Genomic DNA, 17638 nt, shown 5'->3' on the forward strand with positions numbered 1-17638 from the left:
GTACCCGTCGAGGGATGTCCGACTGCCCGTTTAGACCCGATCGTGGTAGGATCAGGCCTAAATGGGCAGTCAGACATCCCTCTCACAATCTAGGACTGCCTGCTCCCAACTGCTCACCTGCCTGCCTTCCTGATTGCCCCTAACTGCTTCTGCCTGCCAGCCTAATCACCCCGTAACCACTCCCCTGCCAGCCTGATTGATGCCTAACTGCTTCCCTGCCAGCCTGATTGCCCCTAACTGCCCTCCCCTGCAGGCCCGGTCACCCCCAACTTCCCTCCTCTGCCAGCCTGGTCCCTCCTAACTGCCCTCCCTTGAAGGCCTGGTCCCTCCCAACTGCCCTCCCCTGCTGGCCTGATTGCCCCCAATTGCCCTCCCTTGCAGGCCTGGTCCCTCCTAACTGCCCTCCCCTGCTGGCCATCTTGTGGCGGCCATCTTGTGTCCACATGGGGGCAGCCATCTTTGACCACATGGGGGCAGCCATCTTGTGTATTGGAGTGATGGTCTATTTGCATATTACTCTTTTATTAGATAGGATAGAGGCCTGGTGGACGGGTGGGGGCCGACTGGTTTGCCCTGAAGGGTGCCCCGGATCAGGGTGGGGGTTCCCTTGGGGCGTGGGGCAGCCTGGGCAAGGGGCCTGTGGTGGTTTGCAGGCTGGCCACGCCCCCTGGCGACCCAAGCAGAAGCCCTGGTATCTGGGATTTATTTATCTTCTACAATTGAGACTTTGTAGCCTTGAGTGGAGTCCAGGGCGGGCCAGGAAGCTTGGCTTCCTCCATCGCCGGGAGCAACCCAAGCCTCCTGCTCTCTCCAGCTCTGTGGCTGCCGCCATTTTTGTTGGGATTTATTTATCTTCTATAATTGAAACTTTGTAGCCTTGAGTGGAGGCCAGGGCCAGCCAGAGTGGGCAGGAAGCTTGGCTTCCTCTATTGCCAGGGAAACCCAAGCCTCCTGCTCGCTCCATGGCCGCAGCCATCTTGGTTGGGTTAATTTGCATACTTGCTCCTGATTGGCTGATGGGCGGGACTTGTGGGCGTAGCGGGGGTACGGTCAATTTGCATGTTTCTCTTTTATTAGTGTAGATCTTGTACCTTGTGTCCTCGAAGGTCAGTATTTTTGTGAGTTAGAGGCACCTACAGTGTCACCAAGGGAATCACGGGCTCCTTGGGAGCTCCTGTGTCCCACATGCTACAGGGGCCTACCCTTGAGCCCCTTTGCCTCATAAGCACATCCAAGAGTAAATGTCATTTCCTAAAGGGCAGTACCTAACTCTTGACCAGGTCCATTTGAAAGTTATTTAAACCAACTGAAATCTGCATCCCTGGACCTTCTGCCTACTGGTCTGCACCTGCTCTCTAAGGTGAGGCAAATGTCTGCATTTCCCCTGAGATGAGACCTCCTCGCCCGGCCCCTTCCCTGTTGCCCCAGAGCTCTGAGACCAGCCAATTGTCTGTCCTGTAAGTAAGGGCCCAGTGGGACAGTAGGACCATTACCTTCTGACACCTGAATACCATGGTCCTCTATCCTGCAGCCTAGCACTGCACTGCTTTCTTGGTGTCCACATAACACCTTCTCCCCAAAATTACATCTTTATGCCCAAATAGCCATTAATTGGAGGTTTGATGGTTTTTCCCACTGCTGTGTATCTACAATACCTTTGGAGTGTTTGGTAGGTCCCCTCCTGTGGCAGAGGAGTGGCAAGTGGCTCAGGCTCCAGGCTTGTTCGGTGCTATTTGAGCTCAGTGCGATGGGTGGGAATGTCTCCATCAGTGCACGGCTGCTGGAACAGCCTTTCCCAGAGATGGGACACTCCCATTGCTGGGCTGCAGAATGATTCTAGGAAATACATGGGACTCGACAGTAAATAACATCAACTCACAGTGAGAAAATACTGTTTTCACAAAGTGTCTTCAAATCTCTGATTGTGGCAAAGAGAAAGTCTGCTAGTGTTGGTATGTCTTTAACACCTTTAACCCTTGGTAATCCAACCAGCCCCCCTACTACTTTTCTAAATGAAGAGCAAGGGAAAAGAGCAGAATTTAATACTACTCTCTTTTTCACTGCATGTACATTATTTATGGCAAGAGATAGTTTTCCGTTTACAGTGACATTATAAAGTTGTCTTTCAAATTAAACGAGGGAAAGTATTACATGAACTAGAGGTGGTGTACAAATGGCCCAGATGAAGGTGGTTTTGGATATCCTACATGGGGGTGCACCGGTGGGGGCATGCCTGGTGCCCACGCCCCAGCCAGGCCTCGGGATCTGCTGTGACTTCGCCATGTCCGCACTCTGGGATCCATTGTGCCATGCGCGGGGGTGGCCGTGGACACTAACCTTGGTGCTCGGCCCTCCTGCAGGTGCGGCGGGCTGGGGCTGGTGCTGGCCAGCGCAGGCTTCGGCATGCTGACGGCGCCCATCATCGAGCTGCACAACCAGAAAGGCTACTTCCTGCACCACATCATCTTCGCCTGCTGCACGCTCATCTGCATCATCTGCATCCTCCTGCTGCCCGAGAGCCGAAACCAGAGCCTGCCTGAGAGCCTCTCCAACGGGGAGCACTACACGCGCCAGCCGCTCCTACCGCACAAGAAGGCCGAGCAGCCACTGCTGCTCACCCACGCAGAGCTCAAGGACTACTCGGGCCTCCATGATGCCGCGGCTGCGGGGGACGCGCTGCCCGACAGCACCGCAGCCAACGGCGTGCGGTCCTGTGGCTCTGCGCGCGGCCTGCCCTGAGAGACCTGGGCCCGTGGGGGTGGCTGCGCGCAGGGTCACCGAGGGACCAGACATGTGGCTGCGAGCACACATGGCTCTGCCGGGCACACAGGGCACTGACGCCGTGGGAGCACAGGACCTTCGCTGGTGTGGGGGGAGTCTTTCCAGCACTCTAAGGATCATGTGAGGAAGCAGGCTCTTTGGAAATAAGACTTTCTTTTCTGCCATTAAATGTTTGTATTTATTTTGGTCATTTTTACGAGAAGCACTTTATTCCCTTTCCTCTCACTGATCTTGAAATAGAACCACCCCCTTCGAAAGAGGGACCCAGTCTCCCCGCGGGCAGCGGCCAGATGCCCCCAGGGCTGCCGGCTGTGCGCAGACACCACACCGTGAGCAGTTCAGACTGCGCTGACGCTGAAATGTAAATGATGAGGTGTCCGCCAGAGAGGCTGATGGTCTGAAAGTTTTTTTGTTTGTAGGGTCAGAGCTTCTGGTCCATGTTTTGGGAGAAAGCAGCTCACGAATGTCATTAAAACCAGCTTAATCTTTCCTTCAAGATCATCCTTTTGTACTGGATGCTGGAAACGCTTTGGGGAAAAGCTTCAACATTTCACCACAAATCGTAAATGATTCGTGGCAGTGTCGCCAGTTTTCTGACCCAAGTTTGCCTGGTTCAGTTCACGACTAGATGCGCTGAGGTGTGAGGCATTTAGCATTAATGCTTCCTCAGATCCGGCTCCGCGGGAAAGCTCCCTCCACCATCAGCTTTTCCCAGCACTACCTGAAAACACGGCTACTTTCTGAAGGGAAACCAGTGGGACAAGAACTGAAATAGAGGACTAAGGCAAACCCACAGAGGGTGGGGTGCACTCCCAAAGACAGTGGCATGCACATCTGGAGCACACCACACAGCATCACCAGCTTGGATGACTGTCAGCTCCCACTGATTTCACGCTGAGACTACAAACCTGTGGGAGCCGGTCCCCCTCATGCCTGCCTTTGCCTGCTTCCTGCTTCCTGCTTCCTGCTTCCTCCCACTTCCCTCAGCAGAGGTGGGGCTTGGGACAAGCAGTGGGATGCTCACAGGTTAGTCCAACTAACCTCCTGCCTCTCTTAAAGCATCAAGACCAATTGAGAGGAAGCAATAACTCCCCAAAGTTCAACTCCCATCCCCAGTAGCCAAGGGTTGTCATTGAGTTCATTGCTTGTCCCAGACAATGCAGGCTTCCTCTTCCCTTTCACGTCAGGCTTTCTCCACCTGAGGGTGTTTCAGAGGAAGCTTGGAGGGCCTCCACAAGGACACGCCGGGGGGGGGGGGGGGGGGGGCACTAAGAAACAAGCTTCATTGGCGCAGGCAGGCACCCCCTTGAGCAACATAGGCACCTGATTTTTCAGACAGCCTGGGTCCTTTCTAGAATTATCCACCCACCCCACCCCCCACTTTGTGACATGTGTCTTTGTCATGGGCTGTGTTTTTCCCAGGAAATCATAGTCTCGGGCCTGTGACATAGGTGACCTCCAACTGACAGTTGCTAGAACTCAAAGGGCCTGAAAAGGGGTTGACTTAACTTCCCTTTCTCCCCTTCTAGCTTTCTACCTGGCCTGTTTCTTACTGTCTCTGCCCACCACTCCCCTCTGAATCTGGTGGACTTCAATAGGAAATGATGACTTGATAAAAAAAAACATGGTGAGGAGGTGAAACTTGCAAGTGTGTGTGATTCCAGTGACTAAACCGTACTTTCTGTCGAATCAACAGGGTCTGAGGTCTCCAGCCTCGTCCAAGGGCCGCTGCCTAGGAAGGAAGGCCACCTGGCCAGTCTCCCTATTTCAAGCCCCACTCATCCTCGCCTTCCCTCATCTCTTAGGTCACTTTTGTTCCATGTTACCATGTGAGTCCACATTCACCTTACTTTACAAAGGCCTTTCTTACAAATGTGCAGCCTCCGCGTGCCAAACTTGTTGAATACCTTCTGCCTTTTTTAGAGTACTTGCTACCAGCCACCTGGCAGCAAGACCCATTAATCCAGGACATGACATATGCAGCCGTCAAGCACCTGAGCAGTTGAGGAAGGTGGGTAGGAGCCAGTGAGGTCCTGGGCCTACACCTGGCCAGGTGTATGTCTGTATCACCCCAGCACCAGGGCACCTTGCAGTCCCCTTACTGTACTACAGAAGTGTAGCATTCTCTCACTGATCGCAGAGGCCTCTTTTAAAATGTGATAGAGTTGCAGAGTGCTGTCGGTAATCTCTAGGAAGGTGGAGGGAAGGCACAGCACTTACAAACTCCTGTTCCTCTTCAGGGTTAGGCCGAGCTCCTCTTCTGTTGCTGGGTTAGCTTAAGAATATCTGAAGCTCTAAGGAACACCCTTATCAAATGTAGCCAAAGCAGAAAAGCTTCCCTGTGGGCTGAGCTCTGTGAAATGCCATGCCAAGTGGGCAAGGTGGCCAGGGCCCACTGGGCCTGATACACATCCAGCCCCGCCTTGCTCTGCATGGGAAGGGGCTGCAGCCACCAGCTCCCTAGCACCTATTGGTCAAGCTTCAACTCCTCAGTCCTATTTCCTTTGTGGTCAGTAGGGAAACAGTTCACAGACACCTGCCATTTCAAGTCCACTTTCCCATCACCTCCTATCCACCCGGGGAGTCACCTCCAGGTATGTGCTGCAGCCACTCTTCTCCACCAGCCACTCTTGCATCCTGCTATCCTACTGGTGAGCTGTAACCCCTTTCAATAAGTTATGCACAAATGTGAACGCCTGAGGCAGGGCTGGACAGCTCTTCATCTGTTCTTTTCCAGAAGTGAATCATAACTCAGAGCAAGTACCCTAAGTACTAGCACTCAAGACAAATAAGGAAAAGTTCTAAATGTTTTGTTTTCTAAAAGAGTATAACTACTTGCAACTAGAGGAAAGGGGCTGGTAAGTTGTTTTGGCCACAGAACAGAAAGCAAAATGAATATCGTAGAGGAAGTACTGCACTCAAACAATACCACTTCCCAGAGCCAAACAAGAAATGACTGAAGTGCCATTAAATGAATTGTGACCATCGCACCTCCCAGCCCCTAGGTGGCGTGCGCGCGCACACGTGCTGGGGAAAGCCCATGCTTCACTTTCAAAGGATGCCTCGCTTTGCTGTAGCGTGTTTTGAAAAAGCAGCACAGTGTGTTCTGTCCAGTGGGGATATTCCCTTTGTCCTTTCTGCCGCCCCAACATTTGAGGTTCCTAGTCAGAACCGTGTTACTGCACATCCACCGGGCTCACTCTGGAGGTGCTCATTCATAGCACAAGCCTATCGAGTTCTGAACTATGTCGTTCAAAGATAATGTCTGCATGATGTCACATCTGTTGTACCTTTGAGGAAAATTTGTATGTAAATGTACAGAAATAAAAATGTTGCCCCATTAACAAATTTCCTCTGGAATGTCTTCCCTACCTCATCTGATGGTATCCAATGAAGGGCATTTCATGACCATTGACTACAAGTAATAAAAACTCTTTATTCAGACCTTGCTGAGTCCCTGTTTTAGCGCCTCTGTGAACGGAGTCTTCACTCGGCCTGGGAAGGGTGGGTGGCCCTCATCTGCTTGCAGAGTCCTGGTCTTAAAGGCAGGCAGAGACAGAGAGAGGATTACTAAACACAGACTGTTTATTCAGGGCCGGTCTAAACCACCTGAGAAATGGGGCCATCAGTAAATTTGAGAGTTCTTTTCTCTTGTGTATTGATGTCCTGCTAATCTGTGACCTGCAAGTTCCCAGAAAGGTTGAGAAATGATTATCTGACACTGTGATTCTATGAGGAAAGACTGATAACCAAAACCATCTTCTCTAATGTAGTATTTTTTCATAAGAAAACAATGTTTCTTTAATAAAGTTTTATAACAAACTCTTCTCTCCATAGCCCTGATTTTGTGTTACTTACTCTTCCTAGAGAGGGTGCCTACTGAGCTCTCAGCTCCATGACACTGGCTGAAGCCTGGGAGGCTAGCACAGGAAGTCTGCTAAGGAGGGAACATTTTAAACCCCACACCTACTGCTCTGAAATGCCTTTATGTCCCAGCCACAATGTCACCACCCCTGGCTGCTTACCACGGGCTCAAAGCTTTTACCACTGCATGAAGTGTTACAGAGCCCTAGACCAGTGGTCGGCAAACTCATTAGTCAACAGAGCGGCAAACCGCGGCTCGCGAGCCGCAGTTTGCCAACCACTGCCCTAAACTATCAGCCTCCAATAACAAAATGGGGCCAGGTGGGCTCCAAAGATTAGGAGCCAGTGGTCCTCTGGCTTGCCTGTGCTGAGAAGCACCTGGGAGCTTTTCAACCCAACGCCTGGGCCCCAGGCCATTGCGTCTCGGGCAGGGGGACACAGAGGCAGCCTGTGAAAACTCCCCCACAGATTTGAATGTGAAGCCAAGGTTAGGAGCCACTGACCCAGGAAATATTGGCCTTTGGGAAAAAGAGTTAAAAAACAAGCAAAATGTGTAGCATTTGGTACTGAGTTGGGTGATCTTTCCTGAGCAGGAGGAGGCAAGGATGATTTCTTTCCCGGGTTCTTGTCCAGATAGATTCAAAGAATGAAGCCAGGACAAAAGGTGGTATATGAAAAGGTGGAAATTTATTGGAAACAAAGTCCCACATAGGGAGGGGTTCCCAAAGGGATAGCCCACTAAGCTCCTTCTTCCTAAGGATTGTAAAGGCTGCAGTTCGTTTCTTGTTGCTGCCTTCCAATTGGTCACTGTATCATCTTCAAAGCTCAAAACCCACGTGGTATCACCCTTTTTCTCCCCCTTCAGTGGTAGAATTTTCTAGCTCCTGTGAAAATCTGTTCTCTTTCTCCCATTTGTCAGCATTTCTATCTTCTGTGAAAGTTTGTTTCCTCTTTCTCCCCATACCCTGTGGCTTTTCCCTATCTTCTGTGAATGGATGTCTTCCCCTTATTCTGTGGCACCTTTTATTCTCTGTGAATATATGCCTTTTGGCAGCTCCAAGCCCACAACCAACTACGTCCTTCTCCCACATGGACCCCCTAATTCCTAAACTCCCTAAACTTGCCTATTTTACCCCTAAAAACTCCTTTCAGTACTAAAAAGATTATAATCTACTTCAAGTGGTAGGCAGAAAAAGCTAAGGATTAAAGATGACCAAAACAGGTACTTGGGACTTGGGGGAAAAAAGAGAGAGAAGACAATGGTAACATGAAGGCAAGCATTTCGATCTACATGTAGATAAAGCCATAACTGACATCTTCATTGCCACTGCACTTAAGAGTTTGCAAAGTATTCCTGTGCAGTTAATCCTGACACTGACCCAGCAGAGTGGAGATCAGTCCCATTCTGTAGGTGAGGAAACAGGGCCCAGAGAAGTGAGAGCCTAGGGAGTCGTGAGGAGTGGGGCTCCGACCCGGGCCCGAGGGTGAGCACAGCAGAGAGACGTGCCAGGGAAGGCTTATCAGCTCCCATTTTAACTGGGAATGGACACAACAGAGTCACAACTAATTTAACCCTTCAGTCTTTTTAGCCCCCTTCCCAACAAAATCCCATCTGAACCCCTTTTCTCCATCATTGAGCAGTCACAAGGCAACTATTGCCCATTTTACTTTTCTTCTTCCCGAGCTTAATCAATGACAGCCTTTTGGCACACAGTCTGGTGAGGGAGAAGAAGGAGAATTAATGATTAACCCTTTAGAGACAAAATGTAAACACATTAACCTGGTGACAATCAGTGGAATTCAACTCATTTATTTAAATGCATGTTGTACATAAGTTAGAAATCCTCACTTCCGCCTCAGCTAGAACTTTTCCGGGAAAGCCTCCATTTCTTCCTTGATCCTGTTTTCTACAAGTAATGCGAAGTTATTGTCTGTATTTTGTAGGTTATAGCTGACAAACACCTGCTTGTTGGTCTTCCTGGCTAAAAGAGAAAACACATTGACGCAGCCATGACTGAAATATCTAGAGACTCTGTGTGCCTCGGGCAGACCTTACAGCTGAGAAATAAGGGGGAAAAGACAATGGGCTTTCAGGGAGAGAAGAAAGTTCTGATTTTTATGACCTCAGAGGCAGCTGCTGCAAATGCAGACTGAAGTCTCTGGGACCGTTCTAAGTCTCTAGAACAGTGGTTCTTAAAGTGTGGTCCCCACAGCAGCAGCATCCCCTGGGAACTCATCAGAGACACACATGCTCAGGCCCCACTCCCAGGCCAACGGGATCAGAAAGGCTGGGCTTTCGGCCAACAATGACGTCCACGAGACCTCTAGGGATCCGAATACTAACGTTTAAGAACCACTGTTTGTTTCCCTTTTCAAAAAACACCAATAATCCTACATTTCTCCATTTCTGTGTGTACCCATGCAGATACACACGCACATACATATTTATATGTGTGTGCAAATACACATACACACACAAATTACCTAATTTTCAATTTGACGTTGGCTATGTTTTAGCCCCTTTCTGCAGAACCAATAATAATTAAGGTGTACAGCTCCAACTGCAGAAATCAATATGAAAGACGAGACAAACATCCTGAGGACAGTCAGGCAGCAAGTCTAAATCAGCTAAATACTGTGACTGCACCAGAGCTGGGGCCTCCTCCCTCAGCCTCACACCACACACAGAGCAGGTGCAAACTCCTCCTCCCCACAGAGGCACGCACCCACCCTCCCATCCCAAGGACTTCAGATGACCACGCCAACCCAGCATCAAAGGCAAAAAGGTGGTCAGGAGAGGTGAGACTGGGATACCGGCCCGGCCTGCCCTCAGTCAGGGGATAGGAAATTCCCTGTCCACCAGAAGGGCTGCTCTGATTCTAATCTCTCTACTTGCTAAGACAGGGTCTTACAGGGAGTAAGACTGTGCACGCCGCATTGTCTGCCCAGCAGACCCAACCAGCGCTGCCCTCCAGAGCCACACAGGTAAGGGGGGTTCTCATCCACACCGCAGCCTCCAATGCTTCTAGGGTTGCCCTGAACTCTCTATCATCTCTTTCCTGACTTCTTTTCATCTTCCACAGAAGACACTGTTTGGGACCCTGCTCTCTTCTCATTACCCCTTCTAGACAAAGCCCCCATCACTTGCACAAACTAAAAAAGAAAAAAAGAGAGAACCCGCCCTGGCCGGTGTTGTTCAGCGATTAGAGTGTCAGCTAGGGCACCTAAGGGTCATGGGTTCAATTCCCAGTCAATGGCACAAACCTGGGTTGCAAGTTCGATCCCCGGCCCCAGTTGGGGCACCTGTGAGAGGCAACCAATCGAAGTGTGTCTCTCACATCAAAATCTTCCTCTCTCTCCCCACTCCCTTTCACTCTCTCTAAAAAAGAAAAAATCCTCAGATGAAAATTAATAAAACAAAGAAATCAAAAGAACCCTAGTTTTTTGCATACAGTCTACTATTAGCCCTCCATCTCAAGGACACATCCTCCTTTTTGGCACAAAAAACTTATGGCGCACCAAATGCACGCCCACCACCCTGCACTACCAGTCTGTCGTTCACACTGTGGTGACCCACTGGTTTTCTGGCCCAGAACTATGAACACCTTCATCTTCACTGTCTCAGGCAGGCACACAGAGGTGTGTAACATGAATGTTACCTCTTTTTTAAAAAAAAAATATACTTATTTTTTACAGAGAGGAAGGGAGAGGGATAGAGAGCTAGAAACATTGATGAGAGAGAAACATCGATCAGCTGCCTCCTGCCCACCCCCTACTGGGGATGTGCCCACAACCAAGGTACATGCCCTTGACTGGAATCGAACCCGGGACCCTTCAGTCTGCAGGCCGACGCTCTATCCATTGAGCCAAACCGGTCAGGGCTGAATGTTACCTCTTAAATGATGGCAATACACAGTGAAACACGTGGAACAATCATGTCTTCAACCTACTTTCACATGGTTCAGAAAAAAACAATGACGTGAACACAGGAACAGTAACAACTGGGAATCTGTGTGGGCTAAGTAGGAATGCTGGAGCTAAGCAAGAATGCTCTGTATCTTTTCTTGCAACTTTTCTATAAATTTAAAATTACTTCCTAATACGAAGTTACCAAACAACTTGCTAGTCAGGTGTCTCTAATTTCAGGCTAAAGAAAAGGTACAGTGATGTTCCCAAAACGCTGCTGCAGCTGCCCTGGTGGCCTCGCCCCGCCCATGCACAGAACTGTTGGAGTCTAGAGTGGCCTCTCCTCAACCTGCCCATGGCACCTGTGTGCCACCTGAACTGTGTGGGTGTCTTGTTTACGAGGGTGCCTTCCAGTCTGACTTGTTTCCACTTTTCAGGGATTAAGTGGATAGAACTGTCGACACCACTAAAACACAGGGCTGGGCCCCATTCGCTGCACATGCCCAGCACCACTACACGGGCGCTGTATCTGAGCCGGCTGGGAACACTGGTGACCATGAAGACTGAGAGGCCACAGAGGCAGCCCTACTGTTCAAGGCCCTGCCACCTGTGATGACCAGGTGACCACGCACACTGGCCGAGGCAGCACACATGCTGTCCTCGCCCGGAATGCCTGGGTATTTATAGGAAGTGTGTCTGGGGTGTAGGAGAGAGGGAACCTTCAACTTCATGCTCTTGCTTCACACCCGCCCTTCACCACACTGAGGCCAGGCCAGTCTCCCTCTGAACGCTGCCGGCATCCCGGGAGTGCAGGACAGTCCCTCTTGCACAGGCTGGCTCCCTGCTCCACAGGCTCCACTGAACCCCCAGAGCCCAGGAGGCTCCTGCAGCACTGCCCACAGGCACAGTGGTGCCCTTCACACTCACCCCCACCAGAAGTAATGTGCTTGCAGAAGGACCCAAGTCACCCATCCCTCAGAAGCTTGGGCAGTAGCCAGGGCATGACAGGGGAGTCCCCTAGGCACAGGCTGATTTGAGACAGTGGTGGGACCACGTGATAGGGATGTGCCTCCTAAGAAGACACAATACACCAAGGTTTAGGCTTACTCTGCCATAATGAGTTGATTTATCTCTTGACATAAAAATTCACTTCTAAAGTGACTTGCCTCACGATTCCATCACACAGCAAGGCCCCATCTGGCTGCTCCTACAGCCGCCATGGGTACATACCTAAGCGCTGGGCAAGGCCAGTGGAGGTCGTGTCTGAAGTGTCTCCGAGGAGGGAGGTGGACACAGGGATGGAGTCCTGAAAGGAAAACAGAGAGTCCAATGCGGCTTCTCCATCAGCTGAACTTCTGCCGCTGCTGACTCTTCACACGGGCGGCAGCGGAGGTCCTGGGAGGTCAGACACATCTGCCAAGAGAAGGCCTGGCATCGGTGTCAGCAGCCAGGTGGGCTGGCCCTCTATGCTATGAGCTCACACGCGGGAGAGATGAGGAGCAGCCACTTGACGCTGGTATCACGTGCTGTCAATAGTCCCAGGAGTTGTTTCACACTAAGGGTGTGGTTTAGTGCTGGAAATTCCAAAGCATGCTGACGGGCAACATCACAACCAAGATGGAAGCAAACAAGATCATTAAGGCCAGAGCTAAAAAGAAGCTATCGGAGTCTGGGTGCCAAGTGCCTGCGGGCCCCTTACCCTGGCAGCCAGCAGCAGAGGAGGCAGGACACCTACCTCCTCACCTGATGGAGAACCACAGCTCCACTCCCCAAAGGGTGTCTGGCCTCTTCAAGTGCACAAAGGCCCCGTGACTCTGCAAAAGGGCACCAGCCATCAGTGTCCAAATAATGAAAATAAAAACTTCTGGATATACTTGGTCAATTCTCATTTCAGATAAGAAGCAATAAAACTAAAGATAAGTAAGTGTGGCTCCTTTGAAATCTAGAGGTAATCTTACTTCCAATTACAAAATGGAAGTAATTACCCTTCCCGTTAAAAAGGCCTTGATGAAAATGAAAAAACCCTCTAACTTATAATATGGCCAAAATTCCTTTTACTGTGAGCAGCGCACAGACCAGAGACTGTTCCTTATCTCCAAGGGTTCAAGTTACTTCAATACGAGACAGAATCTGTTTAGGTCTGCAAAAGATGAAAAGAATAAAAACATTCACTTCATGATTTTTCCTTGAGAAAGATACAAAAATGTGATCTTAATGAATTTGCTGTTTACAGATTTCAAGTTCAACGTTTTAACTGTTAATAGTATTTACAGTTAAACCTCCTGAAAACAGAAAATCTACCTTAACAGATTGTTTTTGATCAAAAACAAAACTAAAAACCCAGTTACCCTTTCCTCTCCTTCATTATTTCTGAAATCACACTATGTGAAGCTGGTCTTCCAGGTAGACACATGCCTACACGGCTTTACTGTGGCCAGAGGGCCACCTTCCACTCACCCAGGCGCATCCTAGTTCTCTGAGCACAAAGGGTCCCCCACCCCATCTTCCCTGGACCCAAGCCGCTTCCCTCCTGCCGCTGGGGCCCTGCAGCTTCTCTTGGCATCACACAGACCTGCTCGCTGCAAGGCAGGCCAGCTGGATGAGTAAAAGTTGTATAGTTTTGTTCTACATAGTCTAGTCTTACATGTGAGGATTTGGGGGAAAGGGAAGAGGGAGAGACCTCACAGACCCTTTGGAGCCATCCCCTGCTCATGGGCCATTCAATGTTTTCTAAGAAGGGCCAAATGGTAGGTAGACGGTTTAGGTTTTATAGACAACTCTGCCATCAGAGTGCAAAAGCTATCAGACCCTATTAAGGATGGGCATAGCTGTGTTCCAATAAAACCCTATCACAAAAGGAGATGAGAGCCAGGCCACAGGCTGCAGTGTGTGAGCCCCAGTCCACTGGAACCTGTGTTTCCCTGCCCTAAGCTATGTCCTACACCTCTTCTCTCCAGCTGGCCCAGTCCTCTGTCCCTGGAGGACAATGTGTAGGCACACTGTGGCCAGTCGGTGGGAGTGGTTCCTTTTCCTTTTCCCCAATCTTGATGTAAGGTGACTTTCCAGTTGAGAAAATACACCCTACTAAGAGCTAAGACTAGCAAGAGGTGAGACTACCATGGCCACCCACAGTAGGAGCCTTGAAACTGATCCGAGGAATCGATGCCTGGTCTTACCCCATGGGCCCACAGCCTTAGGGTTAGGAAAGAAGGTGAAGTGGCTCCAGGGCACTATGACCTCCAAACACACAGCACAGCTGATAACCCCCTGCCCCTCTAGGCTCATCTTCTTCTCCTCCAATGAAGGAAGACCTAGAATTGCCACCTGCCCAAAGGCCCACTGGCTGGTACCCACTGGAAATGAAAAAAAAGAAAACACACCAGAAAAAGAACAGTGAGAAGAAGGGAAAAGGCCTATGAGGAGGGCAGCCAGAGGGAAGAGGGATACTGTGTGAGGCCCATCCAGAGGCCGTCTCCTTCCCAAAGCTTTGCCCAGCTCCTGCTTGATGGCTCACTCCTCTCATTTCCCACCATCCCTGGGGCCCCTCAGAGATTACCAGTCTTACTGCCTGGCTGGCTGGGGTTACTGTCAGTCCCCCTAGCAAAAGGGGAATTCCCTGAGGGTTCCTCACTCATTCATTCAACTAGAATTTAACACAGCAGCTTGTCATAAAACAGACAAACCCCAATACCCACAATACTGCAGAGGGAGCAAAAGCTGGGGGCATGCCAGTGCGCCAGAGCAGCCAAAGGGCCAGGGAGTGGGCAGGGAGGAGGCCAAGCAAGGGAGCTCTCCCAGATAACAGGGCCTGGTGGGTCACTGAAAGTCTCTGGACTGTGCTCTGAGTTTCTCTCTAGAAAGGTCTAGAGCCGTGGTCGGCAAACTGCGGCTTGCGAGCCACATGCGGCTCTTTGGCCCCTTGAGTGTGGCTCTTCCACAAAATACCACAGCCTGGGCGAGTCTATTTTGAAGAAGTGGCGTTAGAAGAAGTTTAAAAAATTTGGCTCTCAAAAGAAATTTCAATCGTTGTACTGTTGAAATTTGGCTCTGTTGACTAATGAGTTTGCCGACCGCTGGTCTAGAGGAAAGGAATGACAATATCTAACTGCAGGCACTGTTGTGGGTTGAACTGTGTCCTCCAAAAAGTTATGTCCATGTCCGACCTAACCCCTTGTACCTGTGAATGGGACTTAATTTGGAAATAAGGTCTTTGCAGAAATAATCTTTACTAATAATAGAGGAATACGCAAATTGTCCGGGACGCCGACCGTCACAGTAACAACCAAACAGCAGGCTGTGTGAGGCAACAAAGCCTGCAGGAGGGTTAGTTAGGGATGACCAAACGACTAAACAGCAGGCTGCATGGGGTGACCAGGCTGGCAGGGGGGGCAGTTGGGGGTGACCAGGTCGGCAGGGGAGGCAGTAAGGGGCGATCAGGCAGGCAGGTGAGCAGTTAGGAGCCAGCGGTCCCGGATTGTGAGAGGGATGTCCGAGGGGTCCCAGTTTGGAGAGGGTGCAGGCTGGGCTGAGGGGAACACCCCCCCATGCACAAATTTCGTGCACCGGGCCTCTAGTTAAAATATAAGTTAAGATGAGGTCACACTGGAGTAGGGTGGACCCTTAATTTATTATGACTGATGCCCTTATAAGAAAAGAAGACACACACAGAGACACTCAGAGAAGAAGGCCACAAAACACTGGAAGCAGAGACTGAAGTGATGAAGCCACAGCTGAGGAACACCAAGGACTCCCAGCACACCAGAAGGTGGCATGGTTCCTCCCTTGGAACCTCCACAAGGAACCAGCTCTGACAACCCCTTGAATGCAGACTTCTGGCCTCCAGAACTGTGAGAGAACAAATCTCTGTTGTTATAAGCCACCTAATTTGTTACAGCAGCTCTAAGAAACTAATACAGAAAGAAGCGGGGGGGAGGGTAAATCAGCCAAAGAGGACAGATGCTGCAAGCCTGGTGGGGGGCCAGGAGGAGGAGGGGAGAGGCAGACGTTAAGGAGATGAGAGGTGATTGGATTCCTTATGTTTTTGGGGGTTTTTTTAGGTGTAGTTGACACACAGTATTATCTTGGTTTCAGATGTGCAACATAGTGATTTTACATTTGTATACCTTACCATATGATCACCACAATAAGCCTCATCACATACCCATGACTTATTTATTTTATTTTTTAAAATATTTTTATTTATTTCAGAGAGGAAGGGACAGGGAAAGAGACAGAAACATTAATGAGAGAGAATCACTGATTGGCTGCATCCTGCATGCCCCACACTGGGGAATGAGCCCGCAACCCAGGCATGTGCCCTGACGGGGAATTGAACTGTGATCTCCTGGTTCACAGGTAAATGCTCAACCACTGGGCCATACCGTCTGGGCATGATTTATTTGTTTTATCACCTCTTTTTCACCTTCACCTTTTTTCACCCATGCCCCACTCCATTCCCTCTGGAACCATCAGTTTATTCTCTGTATGTGCAAGTCTGTTTCTGTTTTGCTCTGTTTGTTCATTTTTGTGTGTTTTGTTTTGTTTTGTTTTGTTTTTAGATTCCACGTAAGTGAAATCTTACTGTATTTGTCTTTCTCTCTCTGACTTAACATTGACTCGTGTATGTTTTGACTGACAGCAGTGCTCACAGATTCACTGCCATAGGTGTGGAGTGTGGGCGAGGTTTCAAGGATAAGTCCTAGGGTCCTGTGGAGTCACCATAACAGGGGTGCCTGGCTGTGAGAGGAGCAGGTTTAGGGAATAGGTCAAGAGCTTGGTCTTGAATATGCCTATTATGCCTACGCATTAGACTTCCAAGTAAAGACACAGGAGTCTGAAGTTCAGTAAAAAGGTCTGTAGCAGAAACACATAAATGTCGGTGCGGTCAATACAAAGAGGGCATGAAAACTCAGATGCCACCCACCAGGGCGCGATGTGACGGGGAGCAGAGGACTCACGATGGAGCCCTAGGACACTCCAACTACTGGAGCGAAGGAGAGATGGAGCCCGCAGAGTGGAGGAGCCCGCAGGGTGGCGGGAGTGCCGAGGAGGGACCCGTCGGAGGTCCCACGTGCTGGCCTGACCGCATACGGCACCCCTCCGGGTGGTGCTGGTGCTGACCGACCTCCGTTCCCCCGACATCACAGGAAGAGCTCTAGAGAGCTCCCACGGCCCCACGAACTCTGGAGACCAGAGGGTCACGCCCGCAGGCCTGGAAGAACCGAACCCGCGGTCTCCTCGGCGGGAACCGGGCGCGCGCCCTGAGGCCCCCACGGGCGGCAGACCCCTCGCCGTCCCACCGGCCCAGCCCCCGCTCCCGCCGCCCAGGGACCGCCCCCACCGTATCCCGAGCAACCCTCTTCCCGCTTCTCCGTCGCCCCAGCCCTCCCGCACTCACGTAGCGGCTGCACATGGCCACGGCCAGGTTGCGCAGGTGCGGCGTGGCCCCCACCCACAGGAAGAGCGAGTCCGTCAGCCGCATGACGTGGAAGTGCACCAGCTGCTCCCACAGCCTCGCGCTGAAGTTGTGCAGGGAGACGTCCCCGCCCGCGGCAGCCCGCGGACCCTCCATGCCGCTAGCCGCCCCGGCCCGCCAGCCCGAGACCCTTCCCGGCTGCTGTTGCCGGTCCCGCCAGACCCGAGCAGGCGAGCACCGAGCACCGAGCGCCGAGCGGCCAAGCGCGCCTTCGCTTTCTGTACCGGGAAGTGGGCGGGGCATGGGGTGGGGTCCGCCGGGTTCCGGGCGGGCGGGGCCTGGCAGCTCCCTGGGCCTTGCAGACGGAGTGGTGGCTGCGCTGCCCAGCAGGCCTCAACCCGCGCTCCTGTACATCGTTGGACGCGGGGAAAACCCGCTCTCGTCTTTCACAGGGGCAGGGCCGGCCGCCGTGGCTTAAGGGAGCCCCGAGCGCCCGCCTGAACTTGCCACTCACGTGCTGGAGCCAGGCGCAGCGTCTTCCCAGGTCGTGACAGGCCCAACAAAGACAACCCTATTTTACTTAAGTAGCTCCTTAAGCACTCAGAGCACCCACCTCCCATCATATCATCTGGGTTTGGATTACCAAAATCCACCCCCTGCTAGTAGCCCTGT

At 51.1% G+C, this 17638-nt stretch overlaps 2 protein-coding genes across 7 annotated transcripts in view; one reads left to right on the top strand and one right to left on the bottom strand.

Moving 5' to 3' along the window:
• The window catches only part of SLC22A23 (solute carrier family 22 member 23), a gene marked incomplete at its 3' end in the record, with an annotated part of 186367 nt that extends 179759 nt beyond the window's left edge, over positions 1–6608 (top strand). For 2 of the 5 annotated variants that reach the window (XR_013959858.1, XM_080654829.1), the window contains one exon: positions 2361–6226. Coding sequence is in view for 2 of the 5 variants with exons in the window: in XM_080654829.1 (XP_080510955.1) it covers positions 2361–2739 (379 nt within the window). Of the gene's footprint in view, positions 1–2360 lie in introns of all 5 variants that reach the window. The other 3 variants (XR_013959859.1, XR_013959860.1, XM_080654830.1) reach the window with 3 other exon arrangements.
• Positions 6609–7311: 703 nt separating this feature from the next.
• Positions 7312–17414, bottom strand: PSMG4 (proteasome assembly chaperone 4). Of its 2 annotated transcripts, XM_080654262.1 has the most exons (4): positions 16949–17247; positions 11782–11857; positions 8495–8627; positions 7312–8360 (listed from the first exon to the last, which is right to left on the bottom strand). In XM_080654262.1, exons 1-3 carry the CDS (start codon positions 17120–17122, stop codon positions 8506–8508), a joined length of 372 nt encoding a protein of 123 aa, XP_080510388.1. In that variant the 5' UTR covers positions 17123–17247; the 3' UTR covers positions 7312–8360; positions 8495–8505. The 2 variants fall into 2 exon arrangements, with proteins under 2 accessions (XP_080510388.1, XP_080510387.1); XM_080654261.1 differs by lacking the exon at positions 7312–8360 and having other exon boundaries at positions 8440–8627; positions 16949–17414.
• Positions 17415–17638: the final 224 nt, after the last annotated feature.

Source organism: Plecotus auritus (assembly GCF_963455305.1).
Source record: "Plecotus auritus genome assembly, chromosome: 2".
Lineage (NCBI taxonomy): Eukaryota > Metazoa > Chordata > Mammalia > Chiroptera > Vespertilionidae > Plecotus > Plecotus auritus.

Bases quoted from the DNA above. Each gene is read 5' to 3' on its own strand.
- PSMG4 (XM_080654261.1), bottom strand. From the start codon at position 17,269: ATGCCCCGCCCACTTCCCGGTACAGAAAGCGAAGGCGCGCTTGGCCGC. The intron at 11,858-16,948 runs GTGAGTGCGGGA...TTTTCCTTTCAG, and splicing joins TGGCCATGTGCAGCCGCTAC to GACTCCATCCCTGTGTCCAC. The intron at 8,628-11,781 runs GTATGTACCCAT...TTTCTCTTTTAG, and splicing joins TGGCCTTGCCCAGCGCTTAG to CCAGGAAGACCAACAAGCAG.